This window comes from Acomys russatus, chromosome 4 (assembly GCF_903995435.1).
Source record: "Acomys russatus chromosome 4, mAcoRus1.1, whole genome shotgun sequence".
Classification (NCBI taxonomy): domain Eukaryota; kingdom Metazoa; phylum Chordata; class Mammalia; order Rodentia; family Muridae; genus Acomys; species Acomys russatus.
The window spans coordinates 14741778-14759121 of record NC_067140.1 but is presented as its reverse complement, the minus strand read 5'-3'; the positions used below and the strand labels follow the sequence as shown (position 1 = coordinate 14759121).

The following is a 17344-nucleotide window of genomic DNA, read 5'->3' as shown; positions in this document are numbered from 1 at the left end:
CTGTGGCCAGACCTGGTCTGTAGCCAAGCCACCAGGCAATCCCCCCCCCCCCCCCCCCCCGCCTTTTCTCTCTAGCAGTGGAGCTGGAGACCTGTAACCTCTGCATCCAGCTAGCCATGGAACAGCTTGGCTCTGGCCACCAGACCCTTAGGTAAGGACTCCATCTGGGGCCCATTGCCTGCTCCACATCATGGAAGTCAAGAAGACTTTTGCAGCCAGGACAACCGTCCATTGAAAACCGTGGTCCAGCTCTGCTGCTTCTTCCTGCCAACCATCTTCAAGAGAGGCTCCTGCTCCTGCTGGCCCACGGATGGGGAGGTGGGCCCTCGACGTGGCCTTTGTGTGGAAGGCAGTGCTGACGCTGGGCCTGGTCCTCCTGTACTACTGCTTCTCCATAGGCATCACCTTCTACAACAAGTGGCTGACAAAGGTAACAGGGACCTCACCAGTGCAGGGACTGGCCTGAAGACGGCTGTGCTGGGTACAGCCATACTGGGTCATGGTGGCTTTTCCTGGGCATTGGTCCCAGATGCGCTAAGCAGGTGGTTAGCAGGGATGGTGGAGATGAAACTGGGCAGGGATTGAGACCCTGGGCTGCCACTTCTCTGTGTGACCTTCACATACCTTGTTCCACGGGGTCACCGTGTGGTGACAGTGGGGAGGTAGTATGTGGTCTCTCTCCACTCCTGCTGTCTGCTTTGGGTCCACAGAGCTTCCACTTTCCGCTCTTCATGACAATGTTGCACCTGGCCGTCATCTTCCTCTTCTCGGCCCTGTCCAGGGCGCTGGTTCAGTGTTCCAGCCACAGGGCCCGAGTGGTGCTCAGCTGGACTGACTACCTCAGAAGGGTGGCTCCCACAGGTAGGTCCAGAGAGCTGAGAAGCCCTCGTGGCCTCGAGGACACACCCCTACCTGACCCCCTCTCCTCCTCACCCCTCTCCCACTGCTGCATCTCAGCAAGGCAGGCAGCATCGCTGTCCTTCCTGGCTCACATGGGCTCCACCAAGCACAAAACAGGGGAGCCTCACCGTGTAGCCGTGCTGGGTTGGGATAAAAGATATTCTAGGACTAGTCCTGGGTAGTCAGGACTTGAAGGGTGCGTGGGAACTTCCAGCCCTGGGAGCATGAAGTCAGAAAGGGAACTGAGAACTCTGCTGGTGCTGGAGCGGGAGGGAGAGAGGGAGGGAGGAAGGGAGGGGAGTTGGCAAGCTGGGCTAGTTGTGGAGGGCCAGGGGCCCCATGAGCAGTTTGCCAGGATCAGGTTTGTACTCTAGTCTAGAACCCTTTAACTTACTTAGTGAAGGAGACGAACAGGCCTAGCCAGTCAGGATGAGCTCCAGCCCTGACACGATAGATGCTTTGGCCAGGTGTTAGCCTTGAGTTGCTCAGTTGATAGGAAGGGCAAGCGGGGCCTTAGGTGCCTCTCCACGTGTTTGCCAACCAGCTGCCCTGGCTGAGTGTTCCTTATCCCCACAGCACTGGCAACGGCACTTGACGTGGGCCTGTCCAACTGGAGCTTCCTCTATATAACTGTGTCACTGTGAGTACTGGCCACGCCCCGCACCCCCACCCAAGGCCAAGATCACTTGCTCTATCCAGCTGACAGTCTCTGTAGCCAGCAGTGGTCCAACTACTCCCCCACTCCCTGGGACCGGCCCTTGTTCCCTCTCAGCCCCTCCCTGGCACCCAGCAGCACTCCAGGAAGCCTCCAGCTCTTTCGTAAGCCCGGTGCAGAAAGATAGGCTGCACCTGCCTGCCAGGCAGCAAGGGGAAGCCAGGACAGTAGACAGAGCAGTCACAATTGCCTGGCGCAGGGGGTGGGGGTGCAGGCAGCAGAGAGGAGGACCAGGCCCTGGAGCACTGCCTGTCAGAGCCAGCTGGTCCAGTCGCAGCTCTGATCCCTCGCTTCAGAGAGTGCAGTCCCTCACTTCTCTTTGTCCAAGTCTTGCTCATCCTGCTGTAGCCTGGTCTCTGCCAACAGCCAAGTAAAGAACAGAACTGAATAAACTTGGCATCAGACCCACAGCTCGTCCCCCAGGGACAGTCAGGCCTCCTACAGACTTCTTCCCATGAAGGTCGCATATTGGCACAGACCCCACTGGCTGGCTCCCTTTGGTTTCTGGAGCCTGGTTGTCCTGAGGTGGGGTCTACAGCTGTGTATTGTGGGTATCTGCTCTGCTCCAGGTACACAATGACCAAATCCTCTGCCGTGCTCTTTATCCTGATCTTCTCTCTGATCTTCAAGCTGGAGGAGCTGGTGAGCCCCACATCCCTGCCCGCCTTCCTGTCACTGCAGATGCCCAGGGTGAAAGAGGAAGTCTGAGCAGTGGCTTGTTACCCTGTGACAGGAGACTGCTGGCCCGGGTCTCTGGAACACCTTTCTCAGGGAGAGGACCTAGATATGGGTGATGGCAAGAAGATTCAGAAACAAGTGCAGTAGCGTCAGCAGGGGCCCGGGGCCCTGGGGTTCCTAAGGAGCAATCCAGTGGGCCTTGTGTGTTGGTGGGGGTATTTAAGTGTTTCAAATCAAGCATGACAATAGGAACATAGCAGCTGCATGTCAGCCTTGTGTCCCTCAGTGGGCTAGGACCTTTGGAGGTGGTGAGGTATAGAAGCGTGCCTACCGATCCCCGGTTCTAAATGTGGCATGTGCTTGAGCCCGGAGCTCCCCGGCAAGCTGCGCTGTTCCGCTCCTAGCGTGTGACTTGAGCCCTGATCGAGCTGCGCTGTTTCCCTTCCAGCGTGCAGCGCTGGTACTGGTGGTCCTTCTCATTGCTGGGGGCCTCTTCATGTTTACCTACAAGTCCACGCAGTTCAATGTGGAGGGCTTCGCCTTGGTGCTGGGGGCTTCATTCATCGGCGGCATCCGCTGGACCCTTACACAGATGCTTCTGCAGAAAGCTGATCTGGGTGAGCTCCTGGGGAGGGTTGGGGGCTGGGCAAACACACGCCAGCAGCCCAGGCCTCACAACTTCCCACGCCCTGTCCCGCAGGCCTGCAGAATCCCATCGACACCATGTTCCACCTGCAGCCACTCATGTTCCTGGGGCTCTTCCCTCTCTTTGCCATATTTGAAGGTATGCTCCGTCGTCTACCTCTGGGCACCGTAGGACGGCAGGGCCAGCATTACTGCTCTGAGCTCAACACAGGCTAGCCACAGAGGTTGCACTGATCAGAGCTCAGGCCTCCCCAGAAGCTGTGGGACTAGATAGACACACAGAATGTGGGACAGGGGTGCAGAGAAATGATGGGTGAAATACAAGGAGTCAGTGCGGAGGGTGTGGACTGCCCCAGAGGCAGGGGAGCTGTTTCTGACATTTTAATGCATCAGCTGATCATCCCCCATAACCAGATGTGGAGGAGGGTCGTGCTCCCTAACCTGCAGGAGAAAGAACTGGAGGAAGGGCGAAGGGTGAAAGCTCACCTGAAGTCCCATAGCTTATAAGCCAGCTAGGCTAGGAGCCCAGCAATCTGGCATCAGGAGGCTGGGCCCACTGTCACACAGTGCAGTGTGTGACTCTCCTCCCAAGACACAGAGTGAGGGTCTGTCCCAGGTGGAGTGCCTGGGTCGGAAAGGGGGGCCGGTAGGGGTTGAGCGGTAGGTGGGTGAACTCATAACACCAGGACACCCTGGGAAGCAGGGCAAGAGGCTCAGCCATGTATGTTAAGGAAGCATGGGCAGAGTGGCCACTTCCAGGGCTGGCGTTGGGGAACAGCCTGGGTACATGGACAATTGTCCCATTTCCTGTGACTCCCAGAGCAGCAGCCAGGCCAGCGGGCTGTACAAAGTGGCCAGGGTGCAGCTGGCCGGCTTCCCCCCAGTGCTTGGGATTAGTCTTCGTCCGCTGTTTACCTTCCTTCTTAGAGTCCCAACTGTCCTCAGGGCCATTACAGAAAATTCCATCCCACATCCATTTAAGTTTCAAGCAGCGAAGCGTCTCCAGCCTCCCTGAGAAAATTATTCTGCAACCCCGTTGTCCAGGAAACTTGTGTGTGGAGCCTCATGCTTTTCTGCTTTAAAACCTCTCCCCGTTCCTTCATTATGCCCCTCGTAGCAAACACCACACATGCCCCTCCCCAGGCATCCTCAGAGTTCCCCCGCTCTGCAAACCTCATCCAAAAGCCCCTGGTTGCCGCCACTTAGCAAAGCTGCATGGATTTAGCTCCTTTAATCTTCTCTGGTAAATTAATCCCCCAAGCGCCTTCATTACTTATGTTGCTCTTCCCCGAATTCCCTTCAATTTGCCACTGCCTTTGCAGTACTGCTGAGCCCAGCACCAAACAAGATGGCCCTTGTCGCCAGGCTGCTGGCCTGGGGCACGCCGCTGTCGAATTTCTGTGCCCGCTCCTTGTCCCAGACCCCCAAAGGTCTTGTCTGCCCTCAGTCCTCACTAGTGTGTACTGTGCCCGATGAATACTGCCCTTACCTACACGGACACACCATTGGGCCTCACTGTGGCAATAGCCCGGGAGCTCTTTAAGGAGGGGCCACAGCTCCCCAAAACTGAAGCAAAGATTGTCGTGTTGTGTGGTGTGCCCTCTAGCAAGGGGTGCAGCTCTACCCTGAATTTACAGATGTGTGGTTTGGGGTGGGTTTTGTGTAGCCCAGGCTGGCCTTGAGCTTTACACGTAGCCGATGTTTAGCCAGTCATCTGTCCCCACTCCCAGGCTCAGCGGTCACCGGCATGCACCACCACGCTCAGCTCTGGGTTTTTTTTTTCTGGGTTTTGTTTGTTTTGGAGGGTGGTTGGGCTGTTCTGTTTTGTTTTTATTTTTTGAGCTAGGTTCATTAGATTAGACTGCTTGTTGGAGAAATGACAATCTAGTCCCAGTCATGTCGTTCTGTCAGTGGGGAAACCAGGAGCCAAAAAGGGGACATCATTCCACTCAAGTCCACACATAGCTTTATAGTGGCAAGACTCATATGTGGGCTGGACTGTGTAGCTCAGTGGCAGAGCGTATGTCTAGCATGAGGCCCTAGGTTCCATCCGTGTGTGTGTGTGTGTGTGTGTGTGTGTGTGTGTGTGTGTGTACACACACGTGTGTACACACATGTCTCACATCACATAAAGGTGAACGCCCTGCATTCATACATTTTGCATTCCTATATTTTCAGCCTCTACCTCAGGCTTCGGGTTCAATTCCTCCCTCTTCTGATCATGGACACGTATTTCTCTGGGCTCTGCAGTAGCCACTTTGGTCCCTGAGTCTCAGGCCATCTGTGGGGAACTATTTTAAATCCCCCATTTTTCTCCCACCTCAGATACACAGCAAGCACCTCGCCCCCACCCCCACCCCCACCCCGCCATGTCATGCTGAAGAAGCACAGTAGCTACTGAGTAGGGCCAGCCAGGCTGCCTGGGCCCTGGCCTCCCACTCTCTCCCTGTTGCTTTCAGGTCTCCATTTGTCCACCTCTGAGAAAATCTTCCGCTTCCAGGACACGGGCCTGCTCCTGCGGGTCCTTGGGAGCCTCCTCCTTGGCGGGATTCTGGCCTTTGGTTTGGGCTTCTCTGAGTTCCTCTTGGTCTCCAGAACGTCCAGCCTCACTCTGTCCATCGCCGGCATCTTTAAGGTACACACTAGGAAGTGACCCCAGGCCTTCCCTGAAGGGAGCCCTGTGAGGGCTTCTAGCAGCTCTGTCCCTATTTCTGCACCTGAGAGGGTGGTCCTGGGTATGCCATGATCGTCCCCCACCAGTGCAGACGGCTGGGGATGCAGGCCAGGCCTCAGGTCACCAGGCTGAGGTGTGCCTGCATTGTGTTCGTCTGGCAGCTCGGCTTATGTGGCAGTGGCCTGGAGCACTCAGGGTTGGTCAGTGGTAAGCCCCAGCATCGAGAGCTGGGCACATGGAGCAGGTTTGCAGAGGAACTTCCCTCTGGCTTGGTAGATACCAGGCTGGAGCAGTGACACCCAAAATAAATATTTGGGTGTTAAGTGTCATCTGGCAGGTCTTACCGAAGCCGTGCTGAGGGCTGTCCATCTGTGGGTACCCAGCAACAGCAGACTCCCTTACTCCTGGGGTCACCTGTGCCATCCAGTCAAGGGTGGTTGGCCTTCCGCTTTTGCTGAGAGAGTGTGAGAAGCACCTGTGCATCTGCATCTCAGTAACAGCAAGCCAGGGACTGGGCACAGACAGAGGTCCCCAACTTCTGCCTGTCAGGTCAGCTGGCCTGGCTTGGGCCTCAGTGTACACAGAACCCTGCCCTCCTGGCCACAGAGCCAGGTTCTGACCCCATGTCCCGCCCCTACCCACAGGAAGTGTGCACCCTGCTCTTGGCAGCTCACCTGCTGGGTGATCAGATCAGTCTCCTGAACTGGCTGGGCTTTGCCCTCTGCCTCTCCGGCATCTCCCTGCACGTGGCCCTGAAGGCCCTGCATTCCAGAGGTAAAGTGGCCTCCCCATGGCTGTCCCACCATCCAGCCGCCTCTCGCCCACTGTTGCTGTAGCTTGGGACATGAGCCGGATGGTGCTGCCACCTTGGGAGGGTATAGGGCCATCTCCAGAGAAGGTTACAAGGCCAGTAACTGGTGTGTCTGCCCCAAGGTGAAAGTGGCCCTAAGCCCATAAAGGGCCTAGGCTCCAGCGCTGACCTAGAGCTGCTGCTCCGGAGCAGCCCACAGGAAGAAGAGGAGGAGGAGTATTTTGTGACCCAGGGGCAACAGTGACCAGCCCGGGAGCTGTGGAAGCAGGCCACGCTGCTGTCAGCGCTGCTGGCAGGGACTCTTGGCAGGGACTGGGGGCCCAACTGGTTCCTCAGAGCAGCTGCAAGTGGTGGCCTCAGATCACCCGTAGGACCCTGGTGGGAGGGGGACTTGCTGGGGCCTCTGAGGCTCTTGCTTGTCCCAGTTGAGCTTAGCCCAGCTCACCCAGGACCTGAGCTGTCAGTGAAGGGAGCCTGGGGCCTGTCTTCACGGTTGCCCTGGTTCCGAGAGCCAGGGTGAACTTCAGAGGTGCAGTAGTTTCTCAGCTTCGGACTGTGGCATCTGGGAAGGAGCCATGGAGAGGCTGGGCCTCATCACCTGGACAGCGCTTCCTCAGAGCGTAGATGTATTTATAGTTGAAATAATGATTTCCTTCTCCACTGCCAAGTGTTGCCTGAGGCATGAGAGCCAGGAGAACCCTGCAGCCTGGCCTCTCCTGCCCGGGGCCTCACCCTCTGCCTTCTGTAGCTTGTGCTCTTGCCTCTGCCCCAGACCCTGTCCTTGGGGCCACACTGTGGACCCACCACAGGAAATAAATGGGTTTTGCTCAGTACCGTCTTCTGGAGAATTTACCAATTTCATTACCTAGATTTGCATTCTGGCTCTGTCTGGTATACTCGCTGTGTTACTGTAAGCAGATGATTTAGTTTCTCTGTGCTATAGGCTGTATCTCTGTTTAAAAAAAAAAAAAAAGGAAAATGTTATGGATTGCTATGAATTTACTCTTAACATACTGTCATGAACCAAGAGGCCAAGACCTAGAAAAGAGTTTACAGGTGGCTGTGCAGGAGGGACTTGTTTCTGGAATGTGGGATAAGTTGTGCCCTTCTCTGGGGCCATGGCAGGGGCTGGCACCTTCCTCAGAGAGCTGGTCCCCTCTGCCCCAGGGCCCAGGATAGAGCTTTCCTGTACATGTCCGTCAGGCACTCACAGCAGGTGGCGCTATTGGCCCACACTATGGCTCCAGTGCTGCCTGCTGCCACCCCTGCCCAAACCCTGGCAGCAGAGGGTGCCTAACAGCAGTGGTGTCTGTGGCTTTGGGCAAAAACCCAGAATGGGCTCTGTAGAATTGGAGCAACTAGAGCTCTCTTGGTTATGCCCAGAACATGAGCCGGACCACAGACTTCTGGAAGGGACAGATAGTAAATATTTCCATTGAAGACCATATGGTGTCTGTTGCAACTTGAAGCAGGAAAGAAGCCTCGCATGGCACAGACACAAAGGGGTGTGGCTACATCCCAGTAAAATCTGGTTTCCAAAAATGAGTTGTTGCCCACCCCTGCTGTCGAGGGATTCCTATGAGTTGAGAGTCTGGCAGGGAGACAGGCCCAGGAGCAGTCATGACTGCCTGAGGCCCATGAAGGAACTGGAACTGTGATCAGCCTTGAATCCTGATTCCCTGCGGACCTCCGCATAAGCTACCTTATCTGGCTCCTGCCTGTCTTCTTGGGTTCTGCAAGCTCCGAGGTCGGGATTACAGAGTGCTCTTGTTCCAACCCAGTGATGTGCAGAAAGCCAGGCCAGGAGGGGCTGAGGAGGCCCCCTGTGAGAGAGAGGGCCACCACGGTACAGCCCGCTGGCTGGCTCAGGTGAATGAGAGCTTCCTGTCTGCTCCGCACCGCCCCCTTCTCCAGGACACAAGCTGGCACTGCTGTCTGGTGCAGTAATTACAGGGTGCAGAGTGGGCCCTCACCGCTTACATGTTGGGTTCAATGACAGCCCCTCACTTAGCAGCAATTACCAGCCAGGCCTGAAGGAGGCCTCCCTTTCCTCCTCCCCCACCCAGCCCACCCAGTTGCCTGGCCTCCTGCTCTAGACTGTTCACCCTCAGCCCCAAGCCCTCCAACCACCCATGCTGTCTGCAGCCGTTGCATCTTAGGGGCTACAGCGTCACCATGGCAACTCAGCATTTGCCCAGGTTGAGGGAAGCCGAGGATGTGACTGGTCTGTCAGAGGCTGTACAGTCAGTCTGTCCCCAACTCCAGGAGCTGCTGTAGCTGTGGAAAGGGGAGGGCTGAACCAGGTCTGAGTTTTAAGTGCTTACATGCCCACCACCTCTCCCAGGAGCCCACAGCAGGAGGAAGGTTAATGACCCCAGTGTACGGAAAGCTTGTGGTTGGTGTGCAGAGACTTGCTGAGAGCCTGGTATATTGCATCTTCATTCTGGTACCCTCTCTACCTTGGTGGCTCAGGGGATGTTTCCCATCTGTGTCTTCCTTGCTGTAAAGACCCCAGTGGCCTCAGAGAAGTTGCCTGGCGCCAGGAGAGTTCTCCCCATGGTACCTGCAGGCGTCTTACTTAATCATGAGTTGGCACAGGCTAAAGACCTGAAGGTGGGGGCTCCTGGATCATTCTTCCAGGGGGAGCCATCCAGGGAGTGTTGGCCACGTGGCAGACTGCTGCACCTGAAGGCAGAGTCATTTGTCCTTCCAGCTCAGGGTACAAGAGCAGGGGTGGGAAGGAGAAGACGGAAGGGCCATTCCCTGACCCTCTATGTGAGTCATTTAACTCCAAGTGGCCTAGTACAGCCAGAATTCATGGACCTATTTCATCTTGGATGTGGAAGGATCTAGAAGTTGTACATTTTTCTGCCTCAGTGGGCTGGGTGACCTTGGGCATGTTGCTGATCCCCTCTGAGGCTGTTTCTCTACCCATAAACTCCATCTCCTGATGCCAGAGGGACGTGTGAAATCCACGCATAGTGCTGGGCTATGTTGTTAGCTATCGGCAACCAGATTGAGGATGTCACAACCTACCCGGGTGACAAGAGAGAGACAGAGATACAGACAGACAGGCACAGAGAGACAGAAGGGGGTGGGGGAGAGAAAGGAGCAGCTAGCACCGGAGCCCAACATTTAGGGTTGCACACAGGAGCCTTAGTGGGTGTTAGTTTCAGGGAGGAATTTCCACAAGAGATGGTCCTGTGGGCGAAAATGTGCTTGCCACCAAGCCTGAAACTTGAGTTTGATCCCTGAGCCCCACATAGTGGAAGGAGACAGCCATCTCCCAGACTCCTCTACTCCCAGGTGTTGCGTGCTCTCCTCCCTAAATGCTATAGAAATGGTTTTGTTGTTTTTGTTTTTGTTTTTTTTTAAGGTGAAGGGGTGGTGCTAGTTGTAATTTTAAAATGATTTGCTCAGTAAGATGAGCAGGTTCCCACCACCCCCAGCCCTGAGTTGCCAGTCCAGCTTCTGCCAGCCCCCTAGCCACACAGCCCTGACATCAGGCAGGCCCCTTCCTCCCGCATCCGAGCAACCAATGGGCTAGACTGCAGTTCCCATGGTTATTTAGTTTCGTTGGCAACCTAGTACATTTCCCTGAAGCAGGCCAGCAACCCCCAGGCCCTGGCATCTGGTGGTAGGGCCATTCCTTTCTCTTCATGTCAAAGAAGAACTCTCCTGCTGGGGACAAGGAAATCCACCAGAACACATTCAGGAAACGCTGGAGCATCCTCAGATTCCTGTCTGGTGGAAGCCATGGAGATCATAGAAGTCATTCAAACACCCGCCCTGCCCTCAAGGAACTTCTGCAGAGCATCGAAGCCAGTGGCCTCTGTTGGGGGCCCATTGAAATACGTGGAGGCCTCCCAGAAAGTGACCCTTGGGGAGAGAGAAGGGTAGTGAAACAGCAGTCCTGGGGCCTATGCAGTGAAGATGAGGGTCCATCAGAGTGACCCTGACGTCCACCTTTACCTGGTGCTACGCTGTCACAGGCGTGGGCCTGCCACTGGAATGAGACATGACTTCCAGGGGGCAATTTTCTTCAAATCAAGACAATCCCCACTATATCATGGTGTCCTTACCCACAGGACAACAGCCAATCTCCAAGACCAGGGATCTCTGCAGAGGAGAGAGGCATCTGGCATGCTTGTGCATGTGTGTTTTCTTTCGAGGAATGGCTCTTAACTCCTAAAAAGTTAGGGACTGCTGAGCAAAGGAAAGCCAGACCTGCCTGGAATTTCAGTAGACGCGGAGATAAACACGGAAGGCATTTGGGAAATACGATGGGTAGAGACTGAGTGGGATGCATAGATAGATGGATGGGGGATGGATGGATGGATGAGATGGAGTGTGGACGAGTGAGATTGATGGGGTGGGTGGGTGAGTGGATGAGGGAATGAGTGGACAGGTGAGGAAATGGGGAAGTGGGTTGATGGATAAGTGGGTGGATGGATGAATAGATGGTGCATGGATGGATGAATGATAGATGATAGATAGATAGATGGATAGATAGATGGATAGATAGGCAAGTGTGTAGATAAGGAAATGAGTAAGTACATGGATGGATGAGTATGTAGGTGGATGCACAGATTGGCAAATGGATAGATGAGGAGATAGGTACATAATGGTAGCACGGGAGACACAGACGGGCATAACCAGTTGCCTGGACCCATCTGGGTCAGAAGAGCTACTTTGAGAAAGACCTGACCTTCCAGGATGGCTCTTGGGCTTTCATATCAAGGTCACTGTGACTACTAGCTGGATGCACGCAGGAAAGGGGGTGGACAGTGACTGGCTTGCTTCTGAAAAGCCTATGGACCCCAGAAGGCATTTTGAGGAAGATGCTCACCTTGTCTTCCTCAAAGGGCAGTTGTCTCCTCCTTCCTGTTACCCCAGCGGAGTTACAGGTCCTGAAGAACAGCCCGTACAAAAGCTTCACCATTTGCCCAGCTGTGCCATCCCCTAATCCTTTCAGCCTACACTCTGGCAGTGGCTCTTACTTACAGTCCTGCTTTCCAGAAGACAGACTGGCCTGAGAGAGGTTGGTCTGCTTGCCCAAGGTCACTCACTCACCCTGGCCACTGAGCAAAGAGTCCTCTCTCCCACAGAGCCCCAAACCTGGTCTCCCCAGCCCTGCCATCCTCTGGGAGGGATGCCAGGCAGTTTTGATGCCCTCCTGCCAATTAGGCCCCTCTGCCTAGGGGCAGCAGTAATAGCCCACCACAGGGGGCTGAGGGCTAGCAGGCCAGGGCCTCCTGCTGTTGTCTTTTGGCCCTGGGAGGAATCCCCCACTGAGCCTTACCACCATCCTGTTCCGGGTTGCCCCATGAATTAAACATGCCCCCGTGGTTAACTCAGTAATGCTTTTATTAATAGTTAATTACTCAACGTGCACTGGGGAAATGAGACTCACTCAGGCCTCGTAAATTAAGGCAGTGATCCTGCGAGGGAAACCAATGGGAGTTCATTACCCGGGCCCCTTCCCTCACTCTACCTCTGGGCCTGCCATTTAGCAGTGCTAATCGAGACGTGCTGGGTGGCAGGGGTGAAGGGATGGGACTTCCTGCAGGGAGGTGTTGCTGGAGGATGGCATCTGGGCGAGAGGAAGGGCCAAGGACAGGGGTGAAGTGTGGGCTAGGAAATGTTATTCTGCACTTTAGCAGCTTTGCCACCTGCCTGTGTGTACCCTGTCACTTGTTGGGGGAGGGGGTCCAGCCTCCAGGAACTCCCAGACAGGACAAGGCTGCTTGGACTGGGCCAGGAGCTCTTCCACTGAGTCCAAGTCCGGACCTGTCCCTGCTGCTGCCAACACACCTGCATGCGCTCACGCACGTGGCACGCGCACACACACACACACACACGCACACGGACACACACACACGCACACACACGGACACACACACACACGCGCACACACGGACACACGCACGCACACACACGGACACACACACACACGCACACACGCACACAGACACACACACACATGTACACGGACACACACACACACACACACGCACGCACACGGACACACACACACCCATGCACACGGACACACACACACACACACGCATGCACACATGCATGCACTAGTAAGACTCTTATCAAGACTCTTCCCTTTCCTCACTTCACAGATGTCAAGACTTCCCCTTGTATGTTTTTGTTGTGGCTGAGGCCAGTTTCCCATCCCGACTCTACTGCCCGGCTGGATAGGGTCTAGTCTACCTGCCTTAGCGCTTCTAAATTTAACCCTCTCTCACGTGTGTTGTTTCCCAGAAGCCCTGGGAAAAGCCCACCTCCCAAGAAAAGGCAGTCAGTGGGTACTCCGAACCAACTGTGCGCCAGGGCCTGTCCTCAGTGGCCCATGTTTATTGATTTTCCAACCAGGAAACCCCTACTTCTTTGTACCCCCTCTTCCAAATCTGAAAGTAGAATCAATCAAACCTGTGTTCTGGGGTCATCAGGATGGTGAAATTAGCTATGTGTTCACTGTTTGAAACACACAAACTCCAGTGGCTACTTTGTCTGTTTGGGGGAAGTGTGTGTGTGTCTGTGTGTCTGTGTTTAGGGATAGTGCATGCACAGATGTGCATGCTGTGTGCACCTATGTATGGAAGCCAACAGACATCTTGGTGGTTGTTTCTCAGGAGATAGCCACATTGTTTTGTTTTTCAGAGTCTCCCCACTGGTGGTCTGGAACTTGGTCAGTAGGCTAGATTGACTGGCCAGTGAATCTCACAGATCCACCTCTCTCTGCCTCTCCTTTCTCCCACCACCCCCCCCCCCGCCAACCCTTTATTCCCTTTACCTCTCATACCCCAACTTGGATTGCAAGCATGTGCTACACTTGAATTTTTTTTTTCCTTAAAAAAAAAAAAAATGTAGACAAGGGTGTTGGACTCAGGTCCCAGTGCTTACACTAAAGGTCTTTGCCAACTGAAGTATCTCCCAGCCCTGTTTTAGTTTGGGGGGGGGGTTGTTTGTTTGTCCGAGCCCAGGTGTCATTCTGTAGCTCCTGTCTCAGCCTTAGTTCTAGAATTATAGGCCTGAGCCAGCACATCAGCCTTTAAGTGGCCACTGTAGTTAGTTATCTTCCTTGCAATGATCTGCTGAGTATGTCCCTACATCATGGATATGCAAAATGTTGCCTATGTGTCCTTCAACTTGCCTGTGAACACAGAACCCAGGAAAAGTTACCAGCGGTTACTCTTTTTCCTTTGATGGAGGCAAAGTGGGGAGCTGGCCCACCCTAGTGGGGCACACTTCCCAAATTTCAACAAAGATCTGCCATTTGTCACAAGACCACCCTGAGGTAATATGAGTGAGATGCTTATGGCACCACTATGTAATTGGGCTGGCCCAGTCCTGAGTCCTGCCTCAGCCAGCAGCTGTCAATCGCTTCAGTTTTACACAGTGACACCTCCCTCCATGAAGAACAGCCATAGAATTTCTGGATGTAGGGCCAGCATCTAGAGGCTTGCTCTCAGAACTGACTGCCACTGGTTTCTGTTTGACATGTGGGGGTCGGCAAAGCCTCCCCTCCTTTTTGGCAGAGGACTCAGAGGCCCCACAGAAAATAGACCTCTGAAAATCTGAGCTTCTGGGGTTCAACTCCCCAGCTCAAGGTGGCCCCTGACCTAATGAGGACTCTCCTAGGCCAGGAAATGCAGGGGCATGGGGACTTAAAGCTGCCCCACACCCACACCAGTTCCCAGCCGCTTTGGCAGGTAGAGATCTTCTGGAACCGACCCCCAAACTGCTAGAGCTTCTCACTCGCAGGCACAGAGTCCAGGCTGGAGCTTAAAGCCGCCTCCGCCCCCGTATGGGAGCACAAACCTCAGAGGAGTGCAGCTTGGGGTTCATACATAATATGTAACGTCAGATTTAAATGTCACTGCTGCAGGCAGCTGACCCTGGTTCCCGCACAATGGGCCATGAGGGGTGCCTCCGCCGCCTCTTCATCTTCCTGGCGGTAGCTGACCAAAGGGAGGGAGATTTGGTTTCTTAAAAAACTAAACAGTTGTTGAGCACTCTGGCGTTGCCTGGGCAACAGCCGAGGGGGAGAGAGAAGCATCTTATTGTTTAAAGTTATTCTTGCTCGATTTCAAAGGTCTGTTCTGAAAAGACCATATTCTCCAAATCCAAACAGCCCAGGTCCTCCTCTCCGGCATGGGCGGGCAGGCAGCTCCTGCTGCCCTCAGCCCTATCCCCGCTCCAGCCTGAGGCCCTGGAAGGCGGTTTCCCTGCTGTCTCCTGGGCACTCACTCCAGGCCAGCAGGGCTCACTTGTAAAGACACAGATTGCATGCTCCAATGCCGCAGCCACTGGCTGCTTTTCCAGTCATTCTATGACCTGGGCAGTTGGTCACAGGGACAGTAGCTTGGGGGATGGCAGTACACAAGAGCCTGCACTCTGGAGGCTGGTCCACCGTGTAGTAGAGAGGCAGGCCTCTTGATTCTCAAGCCAGGGGCACACGAGGATGGTCACATCTGGTCATTCCTTGCGGACAGTAGCCCAGAGCAGTCACTGAGATTGTTTAAGAAACTGTCAAACAGCGTGGCATCCCTGTCCCTCCACCCCTCCCACAACTCTGTATTGTATTGTTTGCTCTTCTGTCTTCCCCCACGAGACTGGCAGCTCTCTGGCAGCAGGGCCACATCTATTCATCTCTGTATGTTCTCGTAAGCCTGAAATCCTTTCAGGAGCAAGGCAAATGCTGAAAACCCAAACGAGATGTACATATATTTTTAATTAAAAGTGTTTAGCAAGTGTACACATGCGCGCGCGTGCGCGCGCGCACACACACACACACACACACACACACACACACACACACACACACACACACACACACTGGGACAGTCACAGTTCTCTTCTTCCAGAAATATCTGTCATACAAATACAAGTGAACATCAAATAAGAAGTGGTACTCATATCTCAGGCCTCAGTATCCAGCATGGGGTATAGCACACAGTGACAAAGCGAAAGAAGAGGGGGGCTGGAAGAGTGGATGGACAGAAAGGTGGTGGAGGTGTGGGAGGGTAGATGGGTGTGTGAGTAGATGGGTAGGTATGGGTGGGTAGAAGGATGTGTGGGTGGATAAATGGGTGGGTGGATGGGTAAGAGAGTAGATGGGTGGGTAGATGGGTGGGTAGATGGGTGGTGTCTTAGTGTGTCTGTTGCTGTGATAAAACACCAGGACTAAAATCAACTTGAGGAGGAAAGGATTTATTTCAGCTTACAGTTTCACATCAAAGTCCGTCACCAAAGAAAATCAGGGCAGGAATTCAAGCAGGGCAAGAACCTGAAGGCAGAAGCTGGTTGAGAAGCCATGAAGGAACACTGCTTACTGACTTGTTTTTTATGGCTTACTCAGCCTGCCTTCTTATAGCACCCAGGACCACAAACAAGCCTCCTGTATCAGTCAGTCACAGTCGTCGTCGTCGTCATCATCATCATCATCATCATCAACAACAACAAAATGTACCATAGTCTTGCTTATACGACTTGCCAATAGGCCAGTATGGTTGGGGCATTTTCTCAAGTGAGGACCCTTCTTCTCAAATGACTCTAGCTTGTGTCAAGTTGACATAAAGCCAGGCAACACAGATGGATAGATGGGGTGTGTGTGTGTGTGTGTGTGTGTGTGTGTGTGTGTGTGTGTGTGTGTGTGTGTGTGTGTGTGACTAGATGGATGTTTGAGCCAGCGAGTGAGAAGATAGGTGGATAGGTGGAGGGATGCCTGGTAAGCCTATGGTTACACAGCTAGGTGCGTGGGTGAGTGAGTGGGTAGATGGGAGATGGATGGGAAGTGGGTGGGGGGATAAATGGATGAGTAGGTAGGTGACTCTGTGGGGTAGATGGATGAACGGATGGGGGATTAGTAAGCAGGTGGGTGGTAGGCAGGTAGATAGGGCTCCCACTTCCCGTTTATTCGCTCGGCCACCTCCTCCCATCTTCCAGCCACACTCCAGTCTTATGCCACCAGTTCTCCCTTCCCACACGTGTCCAGGCTCCCCAAGAAAAGGTCCATGAGAGAAAGATACAAGACTCAGTGTTGGGCACACCAAGTCTCAGGGGCCTGTCATCGATCAGTTGGCACTGTCCAACAGACCCTGGATCTGTGTCCAGTAGAGACCCTACCCCAAGGACAATGGTAAGTCTCAATTACAGTGGCTCAAACCCTTCAAGGTTTCTGTCCCCACCACGGGGAGTCTATCTGGGAGACTATCTCAAGATACCTAGGTCTACGGTGTCCTGGATTCCTTTCGCTTTTCCTCATGTTATACCAAAAAGATTCTTGGAGACCAGGCCCTTCAGCATCCTGCCCATGTTCCAGGAAGAAAGAGGAAAAAGAGAGGCAGAAGAATGAGTCAGCCTCCTATAAAAAGCCGGTTCCTGGAAGCCCCACCCGATGACTTCTAATTAGATCTCCATGGCAACCCTTAACCGCAAAGGAGGCTGGGAGATATGGCCTCTAAGCTGGCCATGTTATATTGCAGACAAACTTGGGATGCAGTCATCACCAGGAGAAGGGGAAATGGACCAAGGCAGGCAGCCGGCAGCCTCTGCCAGGGGTGAGGAATGAGGAACAAGCTGGCTGAGGACCGAGAGGCCAGCCATAGCAGCTGGGGACAGGCACGAACCAGGCCATGCTGGGCTTGGGGCTCCCATGCATCGTGGCCAGGACAGATGTGCCCACGCCTGCCTGGCACAAGCCATCATCGTGTTTCCCTGAATGCCTGACCCCTCATTCCTGGTCTCCCTCTCCTTTCTCGTTGTGCCCAGCCCCTCCCCTGTTCCCTGCTACTATCCAAGGCAAGTCCTCTTTTCTTGCTTTTTTTTTCTTTTTAATATGTTTGAGTATATATGTGGCAGACGTGCATGTGGACATCCAAGGCCCTGCTCTGTCACTCTTCCTATC

General features: G+C 54.1%; 1 protein-coding gene across 1 annotated transcript; it reads left to right on the top strand.

The window, feature by feature from the left end:
- The first annotated feature begins 215 nt into the window (after positions 1-215).
- On the top strand, positions 216-7137 carry Slc35c2 (solute carrier family 35 member C2). The gene is made up of 9 exons (XM_051143804.1): positions 216-430; positions 711-861; positions 1477-1540; positions 2185-2257; positions 2742-2910; positions 2994-3077; positions 5398-5573; positions 6257-6386; positions 6546-7137. Exons 1-9 carry the CDS (start codon positions 311-313, stop codon positions 6665-6667), a joined length of 1089 nt encoding a protein of 362 aa, XP_050999761.1. The 5' UTR covers positions 216-310; the 3' UTR covers positions 6668-7137.
- Positions 7138-17344: the final 10207 nt, after the last annotated feature.

What these genes read in the sequence shown, in the direction of transcription:
- Slc35c2 (XM_051143804.1), top strand. Translation starts at nt 311, where the DNA reads ATGGGGAGGTGGGCCCTCGACGTGGCCTTTGTGTGGAAGGCAGTGCTG. An exon ending in CAGAAGGGTGGCTCCCACAG is followed by an intron (nt 862 to 1,476) that starts GTAGGTCCAGAG and finishes TTATCCCCACAG; the next exon opens with CACTGGCAACGGCACTTGAC. An exon ending in GAAGGCCCTGCATTCCAGAG is followed by an intron (nt 6,387 to 6,545) that starts GTAAAGTGGCCT and finishes GTCTGCCCCAAG; the next exon opens with GTGAAAGTGGCCCTAAGCCC.